This window comes from Haliotis cracherodii, unplaced genomic scaffold (genome assembly GCF_022045235.1).
Source record: "Haliotis cracherodii isolate W230 unplaced genomic scaffold, xgHalCrac1.p SCAF_12, whole genome shotgun sequence".
NCBI classification, from domain to species: Eukaryota; Metazoa; Mollusca; class Gastropoda; order Lepetellida; family Haliotidae; genus Haliotis; species Haliotis cracherodii.
Genome location: NW_027266267.1, coordinates 34,358,880 through 34,384,970, shown reverse-complemented (window position 1 = coordinate 34,384,970; position 26,091 = coordinate 34,358,880). Strand labels below are relative to the sequence as shown.

At 41.7% G+C, this 26,091-nt stretch overlaps 1 protein-coding gene across 1 annotated transcript in view; it reads left to right on the top strand.

Moving 5' to 3' along the window:
- Positions 1–6,025: 6,025 nt before the first annotated feature.
- The window catches only part of LOC139458374 (uncharacterized), a 124,003-nt gene continuing 103,937 nt past the window's right edge, over positions 6,026–26,091 (top strand). The window contains exons 1-13 of the mRNA XM_071239782.1: positions 6,026–6,149; positions 8,290–8,459; positions 9,337–9,530; positions 11,676–11,801; positions 13,326–13,547; positions 15,548–15,696; positions 17,755–17,866; positions 19,444–19,565; positions 20,075–20,269; positions 21,258–21,489; positions 22,804–22,923; positions 24,935–25,102; positions 25,699–25,802. Coding sequence (XP_071095883.1) covers positions 6,052–6,149; positions 8,290–8,459; positions 9,337–9,530; positions 11,676–11,801; positions 13,326–13,547; positions 15,548–15,696; positions 17,755–17,866; positions 19,444–19,565; positions 20,075–20,269; positions 21,258–21,489; positions 22,804–22,923; positions 24,935–25,102; positions 25,699–25,802 — 2,012 coding nt within the window. The 5' untranslated portion in view covers positions 6,026–6,051. The remainder of the gene's footprint in view (positions 6,150–8,289; positions 8,460–9,336; positions 9,531–11,675; positions 11,802–13,325; positions 13,548–15,547; positions 15,697–17,754; positions 17,867–19,443; positions 19,566–20,074; positions 20,270–21,257; positions 21,490–22,803; positions 22,924–24,934; positions 25,103–25,698; positions 25,803–26,091) is intronic.

Below are 26,091 nucleotides of genomic sequence, written 5' to 3'. Positions count from 1 at the left end.
AGGGGAATAAGCTATAGTGTGATTATTATGGAAATAGAAACCTCGGTAAATGTGAAAAATATGAACCGATTTAATGAATTAAATACGGCAGAATTTCTGCTCGTATTGGCAAAGTAGTTTGGCCAAGAAGTTTAACTTTAGCTTTTAGCAACTTTCCCTTCATGTCGAGCAATATTCCTGCAACTCCAGCCTTTGGTGTTTACATTTCATAACTTGTGAGGAACAATCGAGCATGCACTTTCTATCAAGATTTCAAAAAGCGTCATAAGACTCTTGCTCAGAAGTTGTTTGATCGAGGTTACTAAAAAAGGTTTATGTTTGCCATTTGGAGGACAAGAAAAGATGTCCGATGCTGTCCTCCCTTTGACTTGCACCATATCTTCCCGTGTTTTTCAGGTGAACAATTGACTTGTCTTTGTATGTGTTTGTGACGGGTGCCACCAGTGGGACAGGATACGCTCAGCATTTCGCGAACACCTGGTGTCATCATTATTTGATATTGATTCATAAACAGATGCTCATGATAAAGTCGGAACCGTACAATCGACTCTGCTTTTGGTGGAGATTTTTCATGAATATGGTAAGGGGTTTATTGATATGTCACATAAACCAAGTCCTTTGATCTAACATTTAATTCATGATGCTTTCATATAAAGGTTGTTATTTGAGGCCCTGTCTGTGGGAGAAAGTACAAGCTTTATATGTAGGAAGACAGATGGCTTGGACAGAATGGGTTTATTCGAAACACCCGCGGTTGACACCCGATCCAATCAACGGGTTCTCATTGGTAATGAATTGTCCTTCCAAGTTTGCAAACTTGCTTTGGTTTCAGTCTATGGATCTTTAAGGCAATTGGGTTTTTCTCCTGCCGGTCCTAAATAACCGCCCGGCTGAAAAATGGCAAAACGTGTTTACATTTACCAGCTTGAACATGTATTTTCCTCCGCTGCAAAAAGTATGATTTTTCACGTTTGATATGAAACAATGATGCTTTTATTTTACTTTTCGTTTTTGGCCCTTCTTTTCAGACTTTAGAATAAGTATGTATTTTTCGTTTCGCACAATCTACTTTTCAATAAAATTGCCTCTGATCTAAATATTTTACTATTTTTGAAACAACGCTTTCAACTTATATTTCATTTTTGCATCGGATGTCGACTTTTCGCACACGTTGTGCAAACACAGAGCTTGCGCTACACTGATTTAGCCTGCTTCACTGGGTAGGTCTGTTGTGCTAACGCATCCCACCCTATGAACCAGGTTGAACCATGGTTTAAAATCTCAGTATCATTCGTCACCAACTCGTGTTATTCCGGGACAAGCCAAATAGCGACTCGTGCCCCTCTCGTGGCCATCTTTTTAGACTGGGTTCCGTTTAAGCGCCATAGGGCTAAAATAATGTCAAGTCTTTGCATAATGATTCACGTTTGTTTCTCATATAAATTCAGACACATCGGGACATACGGTATTATACTGTATGGTTTAACTGTATCTTGGGTTTGTATTTAGATGCAAGACATATGTAAAATAAAAAAATACTCCTGAGGGATTCTTTAACCGATGTACTTGACGTCAAACGCGCATTGGTTGGTTTGTCGTATTTCCGCACATAACATTCATCGCTAGGGGAACGAGTCTTCTTACAGAATACGGTTGGTTGATTTGTTGTTTTAAGCCGCACTCAGCAATATTCCAGCGATATGACGGCGGTCTGTAAATAATAGTGTCTGAACCAGACAATCCAGTGATGACATCATGAGCATCGATCCACGCAATTGGGATCGATGACATGCTTCAACCAAGTCAGCGAGTCTGACCACCCGATCCCGTTAGTCGCCTTTTACGACAAACATAGTCGCCTTTTTCGGCAAGCATGGGATTTTCTACCCCAGATCTTCACGGGTCGCAGAATACGGAAAGGGGTCAGCGGTGACGAAGTTTCATTTTGTGTTCCCTGGCAAAAACTATTTAGATACAGAGTGATTTTGGTAATTCGTTGCAAATTGGGGTGTCGGAGTCGGAGTGCGAGACTGTCGGATTAACGGGTCTAAATAGCACTGATTTATTCGGTTCCCATCATTAGTGTCGGATAAAGCCGATTGTCGGATTAACGAGTGTCGGATTAACGAGACTTAACTGTACATGTATAAAAACACTGCAGTTGATAGACGCTCAATCCTTACTCGAACAAATAAAAGTCAGAACGAATGCCTGCATTCGAAAGAAAGAAAGAAATGTGAACATTAGCTATACTTGTAGTGTAACCATTGAGTTTTATTGTCATTTCAGTATATCACGTGACTACCAATGAGTCCGGGTAGTCATGTCAGGACCTAAGCTTGTTCCCGGCTCCCTATGATATTAGTGACGGGGTCCAGCTTAACTCAGGACACACCGGACCCGAGTACCCGAGTTACCCGTCCCAGCTCTCAACACCCTTGCATTACGAGTACATCACAATTAGGGCTGGAACGGGTAACTCATTAAAAGAACTCACTCACTCACTCACTCACCAACCCACCCACCCACCCACCCACTCACTCTCCCTCCCTCCCACTCACTCGGAAATCTTTTCTTGACAGAATACACCAGTAAGGGAGGCTTGTCTTAAGCGTTATAGGGAGATAACTGAATTACAGTGTAGTGCGTTGTGGCATATCTTCGTGGCTGAAATATTGCTGATTAAACGTTAAACACTCACTCACTCACTCACTCACCAGGTTCTGCTACACCAGCTCAGAACCATTCGTTCTGCAAGAAAACTGAATGAATGTTGAGAAATCTAATTAATTCACTCACTCACTCACTTACTCACTCACCAGGTTCTGCTACACCAGATCAGAACCATTCGTTCTGCCAGAAGATTGAATGAATGTTGAGAAATCTGACAGCCGTGATTGGATGATTTTGTGTAAGATGTTTATGTTGATTAAATGTACATCCATCCAGTAATTAAGACTGACCATGTGTCTCAATATTTAGTGCTGTCTTTTAACATGATGACCTATGCTGGATGTGACCACAGATTTATTTAAGCAGGTGACATTTCGTCGCCTGAGAACCAGATGGTCATGTGTCCACATTTGACCTTTTTTGCATTTTCTTTTCAAATGGCTGTTTTTCTGACATTGTTGTAAATTTCACGAAGTCCCTGAGGCTGGAAAGTAGTTTTTCAGAGATCATATGTCCCAAAACTCATAAGTTACTTAACACCAGAATGTCCATGTCGATGTCCAATCAATTTCTTTATACAGATCACGTGACAAGGAGATACGACCCCCACAGTCCCAGATACCATATAATATGCATTTTTTACTTTGGTTGTAGAACCATTGAAGAAAACAAAAGACCACTGGAGTTTGAAAAGGAGTATAGCCATTTCTGCACAAGCGTAGTTTTATTCACTTAAAAGGGCGACAATGCGACATTATCAATATGTCACATTGTCGCGCTGACTTGCATTTTAACGCCTGTTTGACACATTTTTGACGGGGCGACAACGCGACATCTTTTAACCATGGAAAATGTCGCGTTGTCGAAATTGTCGCCCTTTGGTAAAATATCAAATATTCTTCAAATCGCGACGATGCGAAAAATGGATAAAATGTCTCGTTGTCACGTTGTCGCGCTTTTGTTAATTTTGACACAATTTGCTTGTTTTCTTAAGGGCGACAATGTCCCTTCTGAAATTACATGGATTTCATACATGCATATGTTTCCCCGCTAAATACAAAGTGCAGAGATGTGTATGAATCTGTAGCCACTTCAGGTCTATAGACAAATGGATTGAAGCCAATTACAGCCAAATACATATTATGGCACACGATGTTCGTGTCAGCTTGCGTTGTGTATTAACGTCTTATCTAGCCTATGAACTCTGAATGATTGTTTGTTGCTTAATATTCCGGCTATTTGACGGAGATCTGTAAATAATCGAATCTGGACCAGACAATCCAATGATTGACATCATGAGCATTTGGCATTACCTCTAAACAACTTTTGTTTTTTTTGGCTCAGGGTAATTCGCCTTTAAAAATGTTTGGTTAAAATAAACCTTCAAAACGTGGCTAATATTCATATTGTGAATCTTTCGTGCACATATCCTAAAATAATATAAAATAGTGGAATTCTAAAATTTCATTTTTATCAATTTAGTTTGTTTTGTTTTTAAAATGTTTTAACCTTGCCGGTCTGAAGCTGAGCAGCGAGATGGAAATACACACATACTATGGAAGATCGTCCAAGCTACGTACGCGTTTAGCAGGCTGGAACATCACCTTTCGTATTCTGTCAAGAAAAAAAATCCTAACTGGTGAACTGCATAAGTGAGTGAGTGAGTGAGTGAGTGAGGTCTTACGCCGCTTTTAGCAATCGAACCCGGGTCTTCGGCGTGGCGTGCGAACGCTTTAACCACTAGGCCACCCGACCGCCCCTGTACTGCATAATATAAACAACGACACATTTTCAAGCCTTTTCAGTCAAAATTTTAACAAATTTGACCATATTAGCCTACACTGATCGCTGGGTGGCAAACAAAATATGAAAAACGTAGTCTTCAGAGTCGCTATCCTATACACAATATTAAAGGTGTGGATTTTAATAATAATGATTTTATAACTAAGAAACCTGTCTGTGTTTCGAAAAGGGATATTACACGAACCTGTTCTGACTCGGAAAATCGGGCGTTTTGACAACATTGCCTGATTCGTTTTGACTGGTATCCGTCTTCATAATTTAACCCCTTTCGTAAATTTCCTACGAGCAATTGTTATGTCCATATGTGTAGCAGAATAATATGAAACCTTCTACTTTTAGTCAACCAGTGGAATAGCCCAAGAAAACCTTAGCATCTGAAAATCAGCCGTTTTTGTCAATTCACCTGTCAGTCGTTTTCCAAATGGTCTGTTTTGAATCTTTTCGGCAGGTGCGTTCGGTTTATTCCGATTGTGTGTGTACGGAAAAACAAATCTGATTGCCTACATCAGTTTGGTACTTCTCATACATATAACATATTATATTCATATGAAATGAACTGATTTTGCAGTTGGAAAGTTTCCATTAATATTTCAAATTTTACGTGAACACGGTAGTTACCGGAAACACTCGAATATCTCTAGCAACACACAAACAATATGGCGGCCTGTTAACGCGGTAGCAGACAACACAAATGTGCGTTGAGGAATTTAGTTAGTGTAGACCTTGGGAGAACGCAAAAGACTGACAACTAGATACGGTATTGTCAATTTACTTTATCTGATGAAATAGTTACATATATTTAATGCCAGAAACAGCAGTTTCCTCAAGACATGCCTCTATTTGCAGAAATGTTGCTTGCCACTTTCTACAAATAGGCCTGACACTGACAGGCCCAGCACAGGTAGTTGGCATGAGTGTTTTATCTACTATTAATTTAATCGCATACATAATTGAATGTATGATATGGTGTAGAGGGTTTTATTCTCTCTTTTCTTAAGTTATTATATGCAGTTGTTCATGGACTCAACGTGATGGAGTGAGGATGCCTCACGCAGTATGAAGTTGTGTATGTTTGACTAGCATGAAATCAGGATACTCCGAAAGGCTGTGTATCTAAATTATGAAATAATTTCATATGAATGGAAGTACAGTACCCTTGTAGAGTATATCAATTGAACTGCAATATACTTTGGGGTTTTTCTATACAGGGAGACATTTTATTAATTACAATAAGAATATTTATTTAGGAAGAAATGAAGCATCAACAATATCACAACGTGAGAAGTCTAGTGAACTAGAAAATATAGAAAAAATCACTATTTAACATCGCACTTAAAAAGTTTGAAGCACACTCATGTGTGCAAACAAAGAGTGTTTTCGTTGCAATGGAAGTGAACAAAATGTAGGCCCTGTATATCATTTGTTTTGAACTGCTTTCTTCAAATGTAGATTTGTTGAAATCTTAGCCAGTGAGAGGTCTGACCTGTTTATCGTTGAGATGTGAAGTTGGTTTATGTTTTCTTTTCTGTTGCAGATTTATATAAACAAGATAAGCTACCATAAGTCAGTTCCAAGATGGATGAAAGGCTACGCTGGCTTGAGACTCGTATCAGTTCATCTCTCAGGCCCAGGAATGAGGAATTGAAAAACCTCTTCCTTAACGATGACAACAGGTATCAACACTATACACTTACTGTAATTATATGTCTGTGCTTGTCGTAATAGGCGAGTAATGGGATCGCGTGGTCAGGCTCGCTGACTTGGTTGATGCATGTCATTGTATCCCCATTGCGTGGATTGATGATCCTCATGATATCAATCACTGGATTGTCTGGTCCAGACTTGGTTATTTACAGATAAATACCAATTAACAATCCTATTACTGTATTCGACGTAATAAGCGCCCAGGGCGCTCTCAAAATTAGAAAAAGGGGGGCTCTTATTGGAATATGATTTGGTGAAAAAAACAGAGTTGAAAGATAAATTTCGAGGTTTATGCTGACACCCTGAAATGTTTATGTACGACAGATATCTTTTGCCAGAATTTAATTGCTCATAATTAAGGGCGCATATAACACATAGTGCGAATAAATAAGTCTTGTGTATATTGATCAATCAGAAGGGGTGCTAATTGGGATTGTTCACATGCTAATATATTAGCGAATATCGCTGTGGGCGCTTATTAGAGTGGGGCGCTTATTACGTCGAATACGGTAAGTTAGTTAGTTAGAAAAATAAATTTATCAAATTAACAAACATAATTCTGATTCGTCTCAGACATTTCTTAATTTGTGATCACATGGTAGTCCCGTGATGATAAATCATGCACATGAAAAAAGACCATGTGACAGGTAACTAGAGTTGAGTTTCTGCGATATGATGCGTATCACGATAGGGACTGACAATACAAATGGTATCATGATACACAACAAATAGTAAGACATGATGAAATCACTGAAATACCTTGTGCTTCATACATTTCTACAAAAAATTGTCATCACAAAAACACAAGAACAAAACAGTTTTAAATGAAGGGATGGTTATTAAATGTAATACTAATAGTTAGTGGGTGCATCCTCTACCACCATATTCCTTGCGTTACGCCATGCTAACAAGTTGCGCTATACAACTTCTGCCTTTAAGGGAGCTAACTCTATAAGTTCCTGTTCTATTTATAATGTATCACAATCTCACAAACTGACGATTAAAGTGTCGTCTGAATCTAAGTATCGATGATATTAAAGGTATCGGTGAATCGTTACAGCCCAACCGTTTACCATTGGCTGCAGGTATTGACTGTCTCAAATGTTTACACCGTCATCACTGCATCCCTTGTTGTTGCTGTTACTGGTATTACTTTACTTGAGTAAAGTCAGGTCACTTGAATGATGCAGCCTTTACTCGGGCCAATCATTGGTTTCCTGGCCAGGGTTTTACATGAAGCAGAAATGTGAGTCCAGTACGCACAAATGTATAGAATGGATGCAGAATGATTTCTCTGGTAGTCATAGCTGTTTCACTGTATAATGGTATTTAGACATTTGTATTTGGTGATGTATCGCAATATCGAATTCAACATGGTCAAGGATGCAACTTAGCACTAGCCCATGTAATTTTGCCTTTATGTTAAAGGTGTCGTTATATCTTATAGAATTTTATAGGGTGTTCCTATGTGTTTTGATTATGGCATGTTGCAATAAACGTAATGTCACTCTGTGTCAAAAACACACATGGCTCATCATTTTAGTGTTATTAAATGGGAATTATTTTTTTTCTGATCTTACAAGACAGAACAGAATTTTACTTGACTCTGACTTCGGAATAGTAGCTTAAGTCACAGACTGTAATGTTAGGTTAGGATTGTTCTGTATTTCATCAACAACTTGTAGACAAAGCTTAAAGTAAAATTAATGCACAACTCTAAACTATGCCCATGACCCCCCCACGTCCCCCCCCCCCCCCCCCCCCCCCCCCAATGAAGTTCCAGGTTAGAATTATTTTTCAGCAACCCATGCTGGTCATAAGAAAAGACTGATGGGATTGAGTGGTCTTGCATGACTTGGTTGATGCAAGTCATTGTATTTCAGTTGTGTAGATTGATTCTCATGTTGTCAATCACAGGATTGTCTGGACCAAACCACACAAACCACTATCCTGAATGTGGCATTAAAATACAAACAGGAATCTGTGCAGTGAATCCTGGTGAATCCTATGATGACAAGGATAGAAATAAAATGAAAATGGAATGAAAAAAACATGAATCTTGTCCTATTTTTCCTGTAAATGAATATCAAAATAATGATCTTATTTCAGACTTGCTTTCTATGAGTTTATTAACAATGAAGACATCAAGAAGCTGTTTGTTTACGTGCGCCCGATGCGGCAGTTTACAGCCGCGCTGCAGCCTCCAAATGACCTCAAATCCAAATCAATATTCTTCCTCAAGTGCAATCCTGGAACCAAACTCACCAAAGATAACATGGGTGAGTATGTGAGGTCGATAATGTGTCGACCTTGACAGTATTTCCAAATAGAGCAGGAAAGTGATACTGAAACAGCAATCCCAAGTACTACTGATAGGGTCACTCCCAATTGGTTTACCATTGAAATGTACTGTGGGTACAAAATGATATTTCAAATTGTACCCTGATTTTCTATGCTGTGTAGTGCCATATGTATTCATAGGGGATGTCACGATACCGGTGTCACATAATACGATACATATCTCGATACAGAAGCCACGATATGATACATATCTTGATACTGCATATATGACATTTTGTCCGGAAAACCCAGTCATTAGACTGAGAATAGAGTCCATAGACTGACTAATACCCATCAACACGACACTGAGTCAATCAATTATTACGTATGAGAAAATGATAAGAAACAAAAATGTTTACCTTCTGTATTTTGGTTTTGCATCAGAGAGTCGACCATGAAAGTTACGAGGAATTAAAAAACTAGTTTGTACTCGATGCAAGATGAACATGGACAATTGATTAAATGTGAATTGACGCCAGATTACATGTTATCGGGTATTGTATCGTGCAAAGTTTACCCACGATGCATCGGTGTACCTGTGAATCGTGACACCACTATATTGATGGGTGATAGATGAACATTTTGTGTACACATCCGGGAAGTATTGATGATGTTGCTTTCCCTGGTGGGTCATTTTGATTTGTTCTCTGTACAGTCATCACAGTGTTGGTCCGCCAAGGTCTCCAGTACTGGTCTAGAATCAGCAAAGACTTTATAACCATTAAAAAAGTAAAGTGAATTCTTTAGATATCATTTTAAATCAGGACTACCTTTCCACAGTGTTTCAGCTCCGTTAAAATCCATTTTTGTTTGCAGACCAAGAAGTATTTTATATGGACTGTACTAATGTGCCCCTGGAGCACCTGGAACTGACTATCAGAGAGGTGTATCTACCTCTACTGGGCACCAACCAGCCCAGTGTCATGGAGGCTGGCATTAATGGGGACAAAATCATGGATATCTTGCACAGACTCATGGCAGCAGTGGAGGTCACACAGGGACATGTCAGGGTAAGTACTCACTGGAGTGAGTTGGGTTTAACGCCGCTTTTAACAGTATTACAGTCATATCATGGCATGTCAGCTTAATGTGGGAGGAAAGCCTGAAGTGATGCAGGTCTCAGACGCTTACCACTTTGGTGAAACCCACAAGCACGATATGGTGCTGACAAACCTAGAAACATAATCGAGGCGAACCAGGATTTGAACCCACAATCATAGGTGTCTAGCATGCTCAAGGGACGCAACTCTGGACAGTGAATCGCGGCGTCTCAGACGACTAGGCCACCCGTGCCCCCCATTGGAGTTAGGACCGCACACCTAACTGGTACCCTGGGCTATGACGGTACACAATGTCATGATACGTTAGTATGTATCATGATGGTAAGTGAGTTAGTCGGTGTTTACATCTGTTTTGAACGGTAGTCCAGTTATATCAAGGCGTGTTAGCTTGATGTTGGAGGAAAGCCTGAAGTGATGCAGGTTCTACCACTTTGATGAAACCCACAAGCATGGGTATGGTGCTGACAAACCTAGACACATAATCTAGGCGATTTTGGATTCGAACCCACAGTCAGTGGTTTCTGGCATGCCCAAGGGATGCAACTCTGCAGAGCAATTTGCAGCATCTTAGACGACCGGGTCACCAGTGCCTCTGGCATCATGAGGCGGAAAGAATGATACCTTTATTGTCCACATGGTCTTGCTGTTACATATAGCCGTCATGTATAGTCGTTATCATGTTCTTGGCACTCTCTCATCTAGATCGGGGCGGTCGGGTAGCCTAGTGGTTAAAGCGTTAGATTCTCACGCCGAAGACCCGGGTTCGATTCCCGACATGGGTACAATGTGTGAAGCCCATTTCTGGTGTCCCCCGCTGTTATATTGCTGGAATATTGCTAAAAGCGGCGTAAGACTATGCTCACTCACTCACTCACTCATCTAGATGAACTTTTCACACATCCCACTCACACATTTGGTCAGCTGTTCCCATCAATAAGGAGCCATGTATATTATGGCTAATATGGGGTATTGCTAAAAGAGCACCATACTAACTCATGTCACAATTCTTCGAACCTTTACAAACTTTTGCGGGTTAACGTGACATTTTTCATTAAAATGTGGCTCACTTGGCATTTTCAGCCAATGATTTCATGGAAGTGTCATGTGTCAAGCGGGAGAAGTTATGTTTGCGAAATTATGTAAATGCTTTTAATCAATGATAATGTATCAAACTTGTCTTATTTACTTTCATTTCTTATCAAATATTATTATCAAAAAATGAATGATTATTTTAAGAGCTGAATTAAGATTAATATTTCTTTCAACCGTATCTCTTCCTGATGATTTATTGTAAATAATCAGCTCACAGACACAATTTAAAAAGAATTGATTACAATCTTTATTAAAGCTTTGTAAGGATATCTTGCACGGTATCTTGGTGGGTTAGCACTATTAACCTGACATTAATCCGGGCTAGTACAAGAAGCCTCACACACGTGCATGTATGTCGCTAAATAAGAGCAATAATATTGAACATGACATTAAAAGCCCATTTCACCTCACCTATGTCAGTGTGAAACGGACCCGTGAAGATCCAGGGTAGAATAGGTCTTCAGCAACCCATGCTTGCCGTAAAAGGTGACTATGCTTGTCGTAAAAGGTGACTAACGGAATCGGGTGGTCAGGCTCGCTGACTTTGTTGATACATGTCATCGTATTCCAATTGCGTGGGACCTGTGAAGACGCAGGGTAGAAGAGGTCTTCAGCAACCCATGCTTGCCGTTAAAGGTGATTATGCTTGTCGTAAAAGGTGACTAACGGGATCGGTTGGTCAGACTCGCTGACTTGGTTGATGCATGTCATCAATCCCAATTGCGTGGATCAATGCTCATGATATTAATCACTGGACTCAATTATTTACAGACCGCTGTCATATAGCTGGAATATTGCTGAGTGCGTCGTTAAACAACAAACCAACCAACCCAATTGTGTGGATCGATGCTCATAACGACAATCACTGGATTGTCTGGTCAAGAATCGATTATTTACAGACCGCTGTCATATAGCTGGAATACTGCTGAGTGCAGCGTTAAACGACAAACAAACAAACAAACAAACACACACTGTGAAACGTCATTTAATCTGTTTGTGCAGGGCCAGATTGTGCTGAACCTGCCCTCTATAGAAGTCCTGGCAGAGGCAGCAGCATCCCCCAACAGACGAGGAGCAGTGCTGCACGTGCTGGAGTCAACAGTCATTAACTGGATCAAACAGATCAGGGTAAGCATCATTATTTTACCTGAAATCAAAATACTCACTTCTGTTTGGTCAAGGAGTGGGTTATTATTTTCCTCGTAGCCCTCTCACACGCAGGGTCCAAATTTCATGAACCCCGTTGAGAAATCAATCAGAACACGTCCTTCGAAACTTACATATCTCACATAATTATCTTTTGAGTTACTGAAATGAATTGGATAAAGGGAAGTATCTTGGTTTGTTTGCGTCATCTGCTACGAGTTTGACTACGTCAGTAAAACTGCTGATCTATATTCCGGACCTGTGTGAATGAATGTCAGTAAGGTTATAATTATTATAAACCCCAAACCTCCTGGCATGTGGTGTGATAGCTCCGGTACATATGCTCACGCACAGCAGCGGTAGAAATTAACAGTTTAAGTCCACTAGTCCTTATAATCACAACATATAGCAAAACCCTTAGAAATAGCAAATGTCTACTAGTCTTTTGCAAGGACTACAGGACTAGTGTCATCATACAGGTGATCTTAGGAGGCTGGACTGAAGTTTTGTACTTTGACAGATAATGTTTTTTAAATTCAAAACAAATTCAAAGCAATTGGTAATTGTTAGGATTATACGATAAAAAATTGGTGAAATCATTTCATGATTTGTCTCCAGCAAAATCTGTTTGCTTCTGGGAAAGTCTATCATCCCAAAGGCAATTGCACAGACAAATACTCATAGTCAGTTTTAAAAGATTTCTTAGTTTTCACATCATTATATCATTGTGTATTCTATCAGTTTTTGTTCTTTTTTTGCCTTCATGGAGATAAACACCTGTCAAAAAACTCTAGAAAAGCTTTAACCTGAAATTAGGAAAGCAGTGTTAGAAATTGGCACTAGTCCTGTAGTCCTTGCCAAACTGCCCAATAGTGAAGGTATCATGAAGACTAGCAGAAATTTGCCATTTTAAAGGGTTTTGTTATATGTTATCATTATAAGGATTAGTGGACTAAAATGTTAGTTTCTACTAGTACTAGTAGAAAGGGTAGCGACTTACATCCAAGAAGGAAATTCGATAAATGTTGAATATCGTTTCTCGAATTGGAGTGAGATTAGTTGCTGTGGAAAGGACAGGACTGGCTTGACATCAGAAATGTATTGCAATACATCACAATACAGTTATCTGTATTGTGATACATTTTGTGATATATTGGTAGCTAAAGTGATAGACACTGATTGTGCATGTAGGCCTTTTTTCTACATGCGAAAGTAATTATTTATAGTAGTCATGGATACAGGGGAGATAACAATGTGATATAATGCCGTTTTGTCAATGAATTTCGAAGGGAAAAATTATTAATGAATGAATTTCTGTGTAAATTTTAGGTTAAACAATACAAATAGTAATAAAATTGTAATATGTTGTTTAACCAACATACAGGAAAGCAGAAAAAAATATTGCAATATGTTTTGTTTGAAAGCTTATTGCGGCATACCGGTAATACCGTGCAGTCCTACTGACTATTTTGAATATTACCGTAAACCAGTGTTATCTGCAACCAGGTGGTGTTGAAGCATGATCCCACAGCAGACTTACAGAATCAGTTTGGTACTGAGCCAGGCCCCTTGGAGGAGATGAAGATGTGGGAGAACCACCTGGACCGACTCCACTCCGTCAACACCCAGCTGGACTCCGAAATGTCCCTAGACATCCTGCATAACCTGGAGCAGGCCAATAGCCAGTACGCCCACTCCTTCAGCAGCGTCAGGAAGGAGATCAATAAGGTAAAAATCATTGAATAATATTAAAAGTATAATAAAACAGTTGGTATATATTTTTTTTTATCAGGGATGTCATTGTAAATCAAGATATCGGTAGATTTTGAGTGTCAATACTGTATCATTACAAATGTATGTTTGTTTGTTTGTTTGTTTGTTTGTTTGTTGTTTAACGCCGCATTCAGCCATATTCCAGCTATATGACGGCGGTCTGTTAATAATCGAGTCTGGATCAGACAATCCAGTGATTGACATCATGAGCATCGATCAACGCGATTGGGATACAAATATCGAATGTTGTTGATGTTGATGTGATGTATCACATTTTTGAGTTGATATATCAATACTTAATAATCCAAAGAATGACACAAGAACATGCGATACATCCACACACTAGTGTATGCTCAAAGCGCTACACAATTATTTGCATGGTCAGTGGATCGGTGCTCTTGGATGTCATTCTCGGCTCCCTGGGGAATATACAACCCAAGGTGCCTATGAGGCACTTGATGGTTAACAGTCACATCAGCATCTCATCGTAACGGGTACCCATTTTCTTCTGACTAAACAGAGGCATATTTCCAACAAATTTATTTTCATTGGGGGCAGAACCACAGCCCTAGAAACTCTCAGGAGTCAAGCTGTCGACCTCCAACTATTCTCCTCATTATACAAATAATTATTCTTGATGAGGTCAATATGCGAAAACGAGGACCTGAGGACCTGAACCCTGAGGTGGTGTGACTGGACCACCGAAGGGGTCCGAGGGTCCTTGTTTTCGGATATTTACCTCGTCGAGTGTAATCAGTCGTTTTGTTACATCAAAATCCACTCAAAAGTTACGTGACAGCGCCTTTGCTGATAACCGTAAAATGTTCGTACCAGACACCATCTTGTTTTCTTTGATATCTTAGAAAGTGATACAAGTTATAAGTACAGCTGCTCACTCCACTGTGCCCCCTGTGCTCCCCTACCCCACCATGTCCCCCACCCACTTTTTGATATCCTAGAAAGTGATACAAGTTATAAGTACAGCTGCTCACTCCATTGTTCCCCCTGTGCTCCCCTACCCCACCGTGTCCCCCACCCACTCTTTGATATCCTAGAAAGTGATACAAGTTATAGGTACAGCTGCTCACTCCACTGTTCCCCCTGTGCTCCCCTACCCCACCGTGTTCCCCACCCACTCTTTGATATCCTAGAAAGTGATACAAGTTATAAGTACAGCTGCTCACTCCACTGCTCCCCCTGTGCTCCCCTACCCTACCATGTCCCCCACCCACTCTTTGATATCCTAGAAAGTGATACAAGTTATAAGTACAGCTGCTCACTCCATTGTTCCCCCTGTGCTCCCCTACCCCACCGTGTCCCCCACCCACTCTTTGATATCCTAGAAAGTGATACAAGTTATAAGTACAGCTGCTCACTCCACTGTTCCCCCTGTGCTCCCCTACCCCACCGTGTCCCCCACCCACTCTTTGATATCCTAGAAAGTGATACAAGTTATAAGTACAGCTGCTCACTCCACTGTTCCCCCTGTGCTCCCCTACCCCACCGTGTCCCCCACCCATTCTTTGATATCCTAGAAAGTGATACAAGTTGTAAGTACAGCTGCTCACTCCACTGTTCCCCCTGTGCTCCCCTACCCCACCGTGTTCCCCACCCACTCTTTGATATCCTAGAAAGTGATACAAGTTATAGGTACAGCTGCTCACTCCACTGTTCCCCCTGTGCTCCCCTACCCCACCGTGTCCCCCACCCACTCTTTGATATCCTAGAAAGTGATACAAGTTATAAGTACAGCTGCTCACTCCACTGTTCCCCCTGTGCTCCCCTACCCCACCGTGTCCCCCACCCACTCTTTGATATCCTAGAAAGTGATACAAGTTATAGGTACAGCTGCTCACTCCACTGTTCCCCCTGTGCTCCCCTACCCCACCGTGTTCCCCACCCACTCTTTGATATCCTAGAAAGTGATGCAAGTCACTTGGTTGATCCTGTTTCAGGCTGTAGCAGAGACTAACAAGATCCTGAAGTTCCTGGGTACAATGAGGCCTTGGTTTGACAGACTACACATCGCCACAGAGCCACGGCAGATGCTGGTGCTGTTCAAACCACTAATGACAGTACTCAAGCTAGTCTGGACCAGCTCAACGTAAGTAGAGATCAGTGTTAACTAGTGTTAGTGTAGCAGGGCATGGAGTCATCCCACAGATGACATCCTTACCTTGTCAGCTTGCTGACGGGGTTAACCTCTTTGGTCATGTGGACAAGGCGTCCGACCTCGGATCAGAAGGTCCATGGTTCGAATCCCATCACGGGACTCGAAAATTTTATGGCCGCTACATTGGCCCCCAACTTGGGGCTGAGCACGTTCATATTAAATTTGAGCAAAATAAACCTCAGTACCCTACTATGCGGCCCGGGACGTGCCTTCTGTTGATTGGGGAGTATGTAGCAGCGCGTGGAGTCGTCCCACAGATGACATCCTTACCTTGTCAGCTTGCTGACGGGGTTAACCTCTTTGGTCATGTGTTTTTTTACCAGTACAGGAAATTGCATTCTTTTGCTCGCTTTTTTTGACCTTCTGATCAATCTTCAATTGTTTCAATTAATCAGTGATAACCAGACTTGGCCTCAGCCATTTGAGTCTACTTGAGCAAGTAGGTTTTCGTGTTATTATATCAAAATATATGGACTACGGTATTATCAGCTTACAAGACCAAACAAATTTATCATCCAAAACTGGCTTCCACATGAGATATAGCTTTGGTGAGATCAAGTGATATCTACATTGTCGATATCGCTGCAATGAAATTGCATCACAATGCTTTGCAGACCATTGTGACGGCATTGGTTACCATGGCCATAGTTGCAGCCTGATAAACATGTATTATCCAGCTACAATACAATTCTCAATAGTAAATTCATTATACGATACATGATACAATACATGAAAGCTAGACACTTTTTGTATAAATTAACAAGATATCGTCCATCATAAATGGGGGATTTAAGTCCATTATTACAATGGCTTCAGTGTACTTGTATTTACTGGCAGAAAATAGTAACATCAGTATTGTAACTTAATTTTTGTACCATATTCCATGTCATATCATATATCAGAGAATAAAATTTCTCCTCAAGCTTACGAAATTTGGATATTTTGGGAGTATGGCTTTACGCCGCTTTTAGCAATATTCTAGCAATATCACAGCGGGGGACACTAGAAATGGGCTTCAAACATTGTACCAATGTCGGGAATCGAAACCGGGTTTTCGGCACGACGAGCGAACACTTTAACCACTTGGCTACCCGACTGCCTTGTATGAATACATTGCCACACTCTTTGAGTATCCAATCACAGATGCACCAAATTTGTTACACACATATCCAAAACTGCTTTTCGTTGTTGAATGTTTTGGCATGTGTTTTTTTCTACATTTTTGTTTGGTTGCCTTGTGTGTTGTTAGCTGTTGATTGGTTGAAGTTCCTGGATGTTATTTGGCACTGTCAGCTTAACTAAAATCTTTAAACACCTGAGGGAATTCCGGGTCAGGATAGTTTCCCAGACTAAATGGTCGGTTAGTCTGGCGACATTGTCAGTTGAGTGTTGGTCATAATAATCTGTGCTTTGTCTTGTCCAGGTAACCTATGCTTGTCTTACAAGGAGACTAAATGGTCAGATAATCTTTGTTGATTGAGTGTTGGTCATGATATCATTGTGTGCGTTGTCTTGTCCACGTGACCTATCCTTGTCATACAAGGAGACTAAATGGTCAGATAATCTTTGTTGATTGAGTGTTAGTCATGATATCATAGTGTGTGTTGTCTGGTCCAGGTGACCCATGCTTGTCATACAAGGAGACTAAATGGTCAGATAATCTTTGTTGATTGAGTGTTAGTCATGATATCATTGTGTGTGTTGTCTTGTCCAGGTGACCCATGCTTGTCATGCAAGGAGACTAAATGGTCAGATAATCTTTGTTGATTGAGTGTTAGTCATGATATCATTGTGTGTGTTGTCTTGTCCACGTGACCTATGCCAGTCATACAAGGGGACTAAATGGTCAGATAGTCTGGCGACATTGTTGATTGAGTGTTAGTCACAATATCATTGTGTGTGTTGTCATGTCCACGTGACCCATGCTTGTCAAACATGGCATATCATGTTGTTAAGAATTGTGTCTTCCATGACCTTTCTTTGTTGTAGGTACTATCACCAGATAGACAAGTTCCATAACCTGCTCAGATTACTATCCAATGAAGTGGTACACAGAGCCATAGCCATGGTGGGGGAGGACATACTGAGAGAGCCACTAGAGGTGAGTAGGTGGGGCAGTCATGTGGTTATAGCCAGGGTGGGGCTGTGAGATGGTTATAGCCATGGTGGGGCAGTGAGGTGGTTATAGCCATGGTAGGGTAGTGAGGTGGTTATAGTCATGGTGGGGCAGTGAGGTGGTTATAGCCATGGTGGGGGAGGACATACTGAGAGAGCCACTAGAGGTGAGTAGGTTTGGGCAGTGAGGTGGTTATAGCCATGGTGGGGCTGTGAGGTGGTTATAGCCATGGTGGGGCAGTGAGGTGGTTATAGCCATGGTGGGGCAGTGAAGTGGTTATAGCCATGGTGGGAAAGGACATACTGAGAGAGCCACTAGAGGTGAGTAGGTGGGGCAGTCATGTGGTTATAGCCAGGGTGGGGCTGTGAGATGGTTATAGCCATGGTGGGGCAGTGAGGTGGTTATAGCCATGGTAGGGCAGTGAGGTGGTTATAGTCATGGTGGGGCAGTGAGGTGGTTATAGCCATGGTGGGGGAGGACATACTGAGAGAGCCACTAGAGGTGAGTAGGTTTGGGCAGTGAGGTAGTTATAGCCATGGTGGGGCTGTGAGGTGGTTATAGCCATGGCGGGGGGGGGACATTCTGAGAGAGCCACTAGAGGTGAGTAAGTGGGGCAGTGAGGTGGTTATAGCCATGGTGGGGCAGTGAGGTGGTTATAGCCATGGTGGGGGAGGACATACTGAGAGAGCCACTAGAGGTAAGTGGGGCATTGAGGTGGTTATAGCCATGGTGGAGGAGGACATACTGAGAGAGCCACTAGAGGCGAGTAGGTGGGGCAGTGAGGTGGTTATAGCCGTGGCGGGAGAGGACATACTGAGAGAGCCACTAGAGATGAGTAGGTTTGGGCAGTGAGGTGGTTATAGCCATGGTGGGGCAGTGAGGTGGTTATAGCCATGGTGGGGCAGTGAGGTGGTTATAGCCATGGTGGAGCAGTGAGGTGGTTATAGCCATGGTGGGGCAGTGAGGTGGTTATAGCCATGGTGGAGCAGTGAGGTGGTTATAGCCATGGCGGGGGAGGACATACTGAGAGAGCCACTAGAGGTGTGTAGGTGGGGCAGTGAGGTGGTTATAGCAATGGTGGGGGAGGACATACTGAGAGAGCCACTAGAGGTGAGTAGGTGGGGCAGTGAGGTGGTTATAGCCATGGTGGGGCAGTGATGTGGTTATAGCCATGGTGGGGCAGTGAGGTGGTTATAGCCATGGTGGGGCAGTGAGGTGGTTATAGCCACGGTGGGGCATTGAGGTGGTTATAGCCATGGTGGGGCAGTGAGGTGGTTATAGCCATGGTGGGGCAGTGAGGTGGTTATAGCCATGGTGGGGCTGTGAGGTGGTTATAGACATGGTGGGGCAGATATAACACAAAGATATCCTAAAAATGATGTCAAGGTACTCGTCAGCTGGTAGACACAAACGTTTTTGGCACAGACTGACCTGATCAAAACTTTTTAAGCAGCAATTTAATCTTTAAGCAATGTTTTACCCTCACTGAAGCTCCCCTCCTCTGCTCTTATATCCAAATTATGGAAACGCTTTGAAGAGAATGACTCACTGCTGCTTTTCAGTCATACACAAAACTGAAGGAGGCGCTGAGAGTGTGTGCAGCGTTCAGGGGAACGTACCTGGACTTCAAGGACACCGCTGATGACCAGAATGCACAGAACATAGCTGAAAATGCAGAAAGACTGTAAGATCAGTTTTAGTATCTATTAATTGTTTTTGTAAAATAATTAGAGAATACCCATTATAATACAAGGAATTATGGATTATCATGAGTGAATGGTGTTAATCCCATTCATTTACAAGGGACAGATAATCCGTTATTCCTATTGCTTTTCAAACATTATTCAGTGTTAGAAATTGGCACTAGTCCAATAGTCCTTCCCAAACTGCCCAATAGTTAAGGTATCATAAGGACTAGTAGAAATTTGTCCTTTTTAAGGGTTTTGCTATATGTTATCATTATAAGGACCAGTGGACGAATGTTAGTTTCTACCGCTGTTATTCAGTGTCAGAAATTGGCACTTGTCCTGTAGCCCTTGACCAACTGCCCAATAGTTAAGGTATCATAAGGACGAGTAGACATTTGCCCTTTTTTTATGTTATTTTTGCTATGTTATCATTATAAGAACTAGTGGACTAAACTGTTTCTATCGCTTTTATTTGGTGGGTGACTCACTTTTCCTCTTGTTGCAGTGCTGCGAGACCGCAGGGAGCTCTGTTCACTACTAAAATGTACGGCCCACATGCATACACTCCACGATACGGGCTGCGGAACTCGGACAGTCACTCCAGCACAGCGTCCCTGCACGAGGAGGACCTGTGGAATGACAGTCCCTGGCCACCCCGTAATGCTCCATGCTTTGATCTTCTCAACAGCTTCATGGAAAGGTAACCTCTTCTATCATTGCAGAAGCCATGTAGAGATTCTGCTTTAGGTCCCAAACAACCTATGCTGGTTATAGTGAGTGAGTCTGGTTTAATGCCTCTTTTAACAGTATTCCAGTTATATCATGGCGTGTCAGCTTAATGTGGGAGGAAAGCCTGATGTGATGCAGGTCTCAGACGTTTACCACTTTGGTGAAACCCACGATCACGGGTATGGTGCTGACAAACCCAGAAACATAATCTGGGCGAACCGGGATTGGAACCCACAATCAGTGGATTCTGGTGTGCCCAAGGGATGCAACTCTGCACATCGAATGGCATGGCCTTAGACGACTGGGCCACCCGTGCCCCCTATGCTGTCACAAGAGACGCCCAAATGGATTGGTAACTTGGTTGATTGTGTGTAATCATATCCTGAATGACATGGATTGCTGCTTATAATATCTATCACTTGATTGTCTGGTCCAGATTTGATTATTTATAAATTGATGTCATATGGCTGGAATATTTCTGAGTGTGGCATAATGAAAAACGGGAAAACAAACAAACAAACATGACAAAATGTATTGTTATGTACCTCAGTCCCTGAATAAATCTGAATTAACTTGTCATCAGATAAGTTGCGGAATTATTCATTTTGGTATGATCACTTTTAGAGCTAATTCTTAGAACATGTAGAATTTTCTTGAAATGTCTTCAGATTTTGAGACAATCTTAATCAGAGAAATACATTCGCTGCGATTCGCTGTGCAGAGTTTTGCCTCCCTTGGGTACGCCAGAAACCTATGATTGTGTGTTCGAATCCTGGTTCGCCCCGATAATGTTTCTAGGTTTGTCAGCACCATACCCGTGCTTGTTGGTTAACCACTAGGCAACAAAGGCACTGATAAATCAAAATGGTTTTAAGAATATATTTTTTTCCTGTAGGTTTGGGTTTAAACTCATAAAAAAACTGCATGTGTTTTATTCCACACTTATATCCTGGGTGCAGGTGCAATGATGTGTTGGAGTTGGTGGAAACGACGAGGCACTTCCGGCTGCTGGCGGGGGCAGCGGAGGTGGGCGGGGCCGGGAGCATGAGTCTGGATGCCATGGTGAAGGAGATACACCAGAAGTACACACATGCCATGCAGGAGTTCTTCTCAGTCGTTGACAATGTCCTCAACATAGATGGGTCACAACTGTTTGAGAGGTCATTCTTCAAATTCAGGACAGTTGTCAAGGTAACACATCACTTCAGTTGGTCTCAAAATATGCTTTGATTTGTTTTGAAACTTCTGTTCATACGATTTTGTGATGGGGTTTTAACACTATACAGACAAAACAACAGCAGTCTGTAAACAAGTTATGGTCTTGAAGTCTTCACTGTTCTTCAGGGATTTATCTAGACCTCTGATAGCAGGACCAATAACTAGGAAGAGGTTTTTGTGCTTGTTTTTATATTATTACATAAAGTTCAGTCTCAAAATACAATGTTAAAATATCTCTGAGTCTGAGTTAAAGAAAATATGAACTTCCCAATTTTGAACAAAATAATGATTTTTTTCCCAATTTGCTTGCACTTTGTTTCGAATCCTGGATAAAGAATCCTGGACAAATCCCTGTTCTTTCAAACGTACTATGTACTCATATTTAAAACTGTGCACAGTGGTCTGATGTAGGATGTTTATTTGCACAAAGTTATTTGAGCATTGTCAACTCTTCTAGAGTACTGCAGTTTGGTATTGATGTGCAGACTCACATCCCTTCCTCATCCCAGGGGATGGTGGGGTAGCCTTGTGATTCAAGCGTTGGCTCGTCACGTCAAAGACCCGGGTTTGACTTCCCACATAGGAATAGGTTAGAATAGGTTCGAAGCAACCTCAAAATGGATCTCTGGTTGGGCTTGGTGACTTTGTTAATGGCATTTCATCATACTCAGATGGCGGGGATTGTTGTTAGCAATATCAATCACTGGATTGTTTGGCCTAGACTCGATTCCTTAAAGATGGGATGTCATATAGCTGGAATATTGCTGAGTGTGGCGTAAACATCAAACAAACCTTTTGTATACACAATGCCATTTAGAAAGTGGTCAAATGTAACTAATATTATATTAGGGATAACACTTTCTTCGTAAAGTACAGATTCTAGTACTTTTTTGGGTTGAGTCCCAAGCGGGATTCGAACCCACACCGGCCATGGGAGCCGTGCCAATTTACACTTGTCAGGGGGGTACTCAAAGTACGTGATCTAGACTACCAGTTGTCGGACTTCCATTTTTGTGGAAGCCTCGGTGGCTGAGTGGGTTAGATCGCTGACTTTGTGTGCTGGCGATTAAGTGCCTCACCTTGGCAGGTGTGGGTTCGAATCCCGCATGGGACTCAACCCAAAAAAGTACTAGAATCTGTACTTTACTAAGAAAGTGTTATCCCAAATATAACATTAGTTAAACCTTTTGTAAATAGAAACGAAATTTTCGACACTGTGTATTTTACTTGTGTGTAAGTTGATCCTTTGATCCTTTGGTGAATAGTATGTTATGTTTGTGTTGGCAGTCCCTAGAGAAGCGTCTGGCTGGGATCCTGCGGCAGGCATTCTGTCAGTGTCCTACAGTAGAGGCACAGCTTCGTCTCCTGGAGGTGTTTGAGGGAGTCAGTAGTAGGGAGCTTGTCCAGGTATGTTTCACTTGTGTTTTCATCATGCTTCTGTTTGTGTGACTGATTCCGTGGTCCAGTGGATAGATTATCTGCTCTGAGAGTTGAAGGTCTGGGTGATCCCCTACCAAAAGACTTTTTAAGCAGCCTTGCACTCGTCTTTAGGAGAATAAAACAAAGACTGGTCACCTCAGAGTCAGTATACTGTGTCTGAGGTTGGTATCCATGTTAAATTGTGGTATCTCAGTTGGCTAGCACTATAAAACCGGCAAGCAGCCACACACACGCACATACATGAATGCTGCTTCATTAGTGCTATAATCTTGAACGCAAATCTAAACCCCAAATTTAACTCACCTCGTGTTTGTGTTGCGGACAATATATCCATGCAGAGAACCTGCTAACACAGACTGAAGGGCTTTATTACAGTGTTTGAAATTAAGATGTCTGGGGTCCTTGACATCATGTACATGTAGTATATTAATTAAGGAACCCACTAAATCTTTAACTTTCAACATGAGGGCTGTTAATTTCCATGCTTAATTTTGTACACTGCTAAAAAAAATTTGTTGTTGTGATATTGAAATATTGACCAATACATGCAAGTCATGGCATTTCGTGTTTCTTTTCATATACTGTAAATCATGAAATTAATGCTTCACTAAATCAATGTTAGTGTCCACCACTGACCTATCTGTGTCATGAAATGTGAGCATCCACCCCTGACCTAATTATAACTGTGTCATGAAATGTGAGTGTCCACCCCTGACCTAACTGTGTCATGAAATGTGAGTGTCCACTCCTGACCTAACTGTGTCATGAAATGTGAGTGTCCACTCCTGACCTAACTGTGTCATGAAATGTGAGTGTCCACTCCTTACCTAACTGTGTCATGAAATGTGAGTGTCCACTCCTGACCTAACTGTGTCATGAAATGTGAGTGTCCACTCCTGACCTAACTGTGTCATGAAATGTGAGTGTCCACTCCTTACCTAACTGTGTCATGAAATGTGAGTGTCCAACCTGACCTAACTGTGTCATGAAATGTGAGTATCCACTCCTGACCTAACTGTGTCATGAAATGTGAGTGTCCACTCCTGACCTAACTGTGTCATGAAATGTGAGTGTCCACTCCTGACCTAACTGTGTCATGAAATGTGAGTGTCCACTCCTGACCTAACTGTGTCATGAAATGTGAGTGTCCACTCCTGACCTAACTGTGTCATGAAATGTGAGTGTCCACTCCTGACCTAACTGTGTCATGAAATGTGAGTGTCCACTCCTTACCTAACGGTGTCATGAAATGTGAGTGTTCACCCCTCACGTAACTGTGTCATGAGTAGCCCTGCCTTTGAACTACAAAACTATCAGCAAACATTAACACCAAGACTGCAGACTTTGAATTCCAGGATAAAGTATGGGGTGATAGTATTGATCGGATAATATCCTTGGCCATCTTCAGATATTCAACTTGCTGTTCCTGTACTGAACATATTCACTACATGAGTAAGAAGTGTATTGCTTGTAATTATTAGAGTATTTGACAAGGTTGCCAAGAATATAACGCTGTCATACACAGTTATTGACTTTCATAATGGCTTGATGAACTTGCGGGGATAGAAATTTACCTAGAATGTCAACTAGCTTGAATAGGTATAACATACAAGAACACCCCCAAAATGGTCAAAATTCTATCAGCCCTTTATCATAGGATACATTTTACATTGGTGAAAATGGCTCGGACAGCGGGCTAGTGCTAATTTCTATCCCTGACTTGTGTAAGCAGACTGACCACACTGGATATGGAACTTGGAGAGCAGCGGTGAGCCTGACACGATATATACTCCAATGTCTCCAGATCAGAATGTGTCACTTTATTAACGGATAAAGCCTCTTGATTTGCAGTATATCTCATTTTTATCAAGTCACAATGATTTGAGGAAAATGGGGATCGGGTTGTCAGGCTCTCCGACTTGTGTGTCACTGGACATGTCTCCAGCTTCAGGTTGATGAGGTGTACCTCCTGTTGTAGGCCCACCTCAGAGATAAGGATGAACAGCTGGTGCGAGCCTTCACTGCGGAGCTGCAGCAAGTCAGGACCATGTTCAACGAAAATGCCATTTCCCCTCCCTCACACTACAACATGCCCCCTGTCGTCAGCAGGCTCATGTGGGTGGTGGCGCTCAGAGAGAGGATTAGGGTATGTGTCACTTTTCATTGCTTTATTCAATTGTCATGCCTACCTGGGCTAGATTCCTCACAAGGATACAGTATGTGAAGCCAATGTTTGTTTTCCCCATCCATAATACTGCTGTAAAATTGTTTAAAGTGGAAAGCACACGTGCAAGTACTGTGATTACCATATTCGATGTAGTTAGCGCCCTGCTCTAATAAGTTCCCATGGCGATATTCGCTAATATATTGGCTAGTGAACAATCATAATTGGCACCCCTTTCGATTGATCAATGTTCACAAGACTTGTTTATTCGTATATAATACGCACTCGTGTGTTATATGCACCCTTAATTATGGTCAATTAAAATTCTGGTAAAATATATATATGTTGTTTATAAACATTTCAGGCGGTCAGCATAAACCACAAAATTTACGATCTTTCACCAAAATAATATTCCAATAAGAGACCGCTTTTTTTTAATTTTGAGTGTGCCCTGGGCGATACTTACGTCGAATACGGTAAATGTCTTTTAATCAGTATACAAATTGGAAACAACTCATTTTGTTTGACTGTAATGTAGCTGTAAATTATTGCCATTGTGTTGATGATGTTGTTGACAGGTACCCTGGGAGAAACTGCGTCATGTGAGTCCCCACTCGGTGGAGGGCAACGGTAACATGCAGATGCGGGAAACATACAATGACTGCATTCAAGAACTGGAAGCGTGAGTACAGCTGCACCAGGACACTATAATTACTTATGGTAAGGTCATTAGGAGAAAGACCCGTGAAGATCCAGGTTAGAATAGGTCTTCAACCCATGCTTGCTATAAAAGGCGACTATGCTTGTCGTAAGAGGCAACTAATGGGATTGGGTGGTCAGGCTTGCTGACTTGGTTGATGCATGTCATCGCATCCCGATTGCGTGGATCGATGCTTTATATGTAGATCACTGGATTATCGGGTCCAGACTCGATTATTTACAGACCACCGTATTATAGCTGGAATATTGCT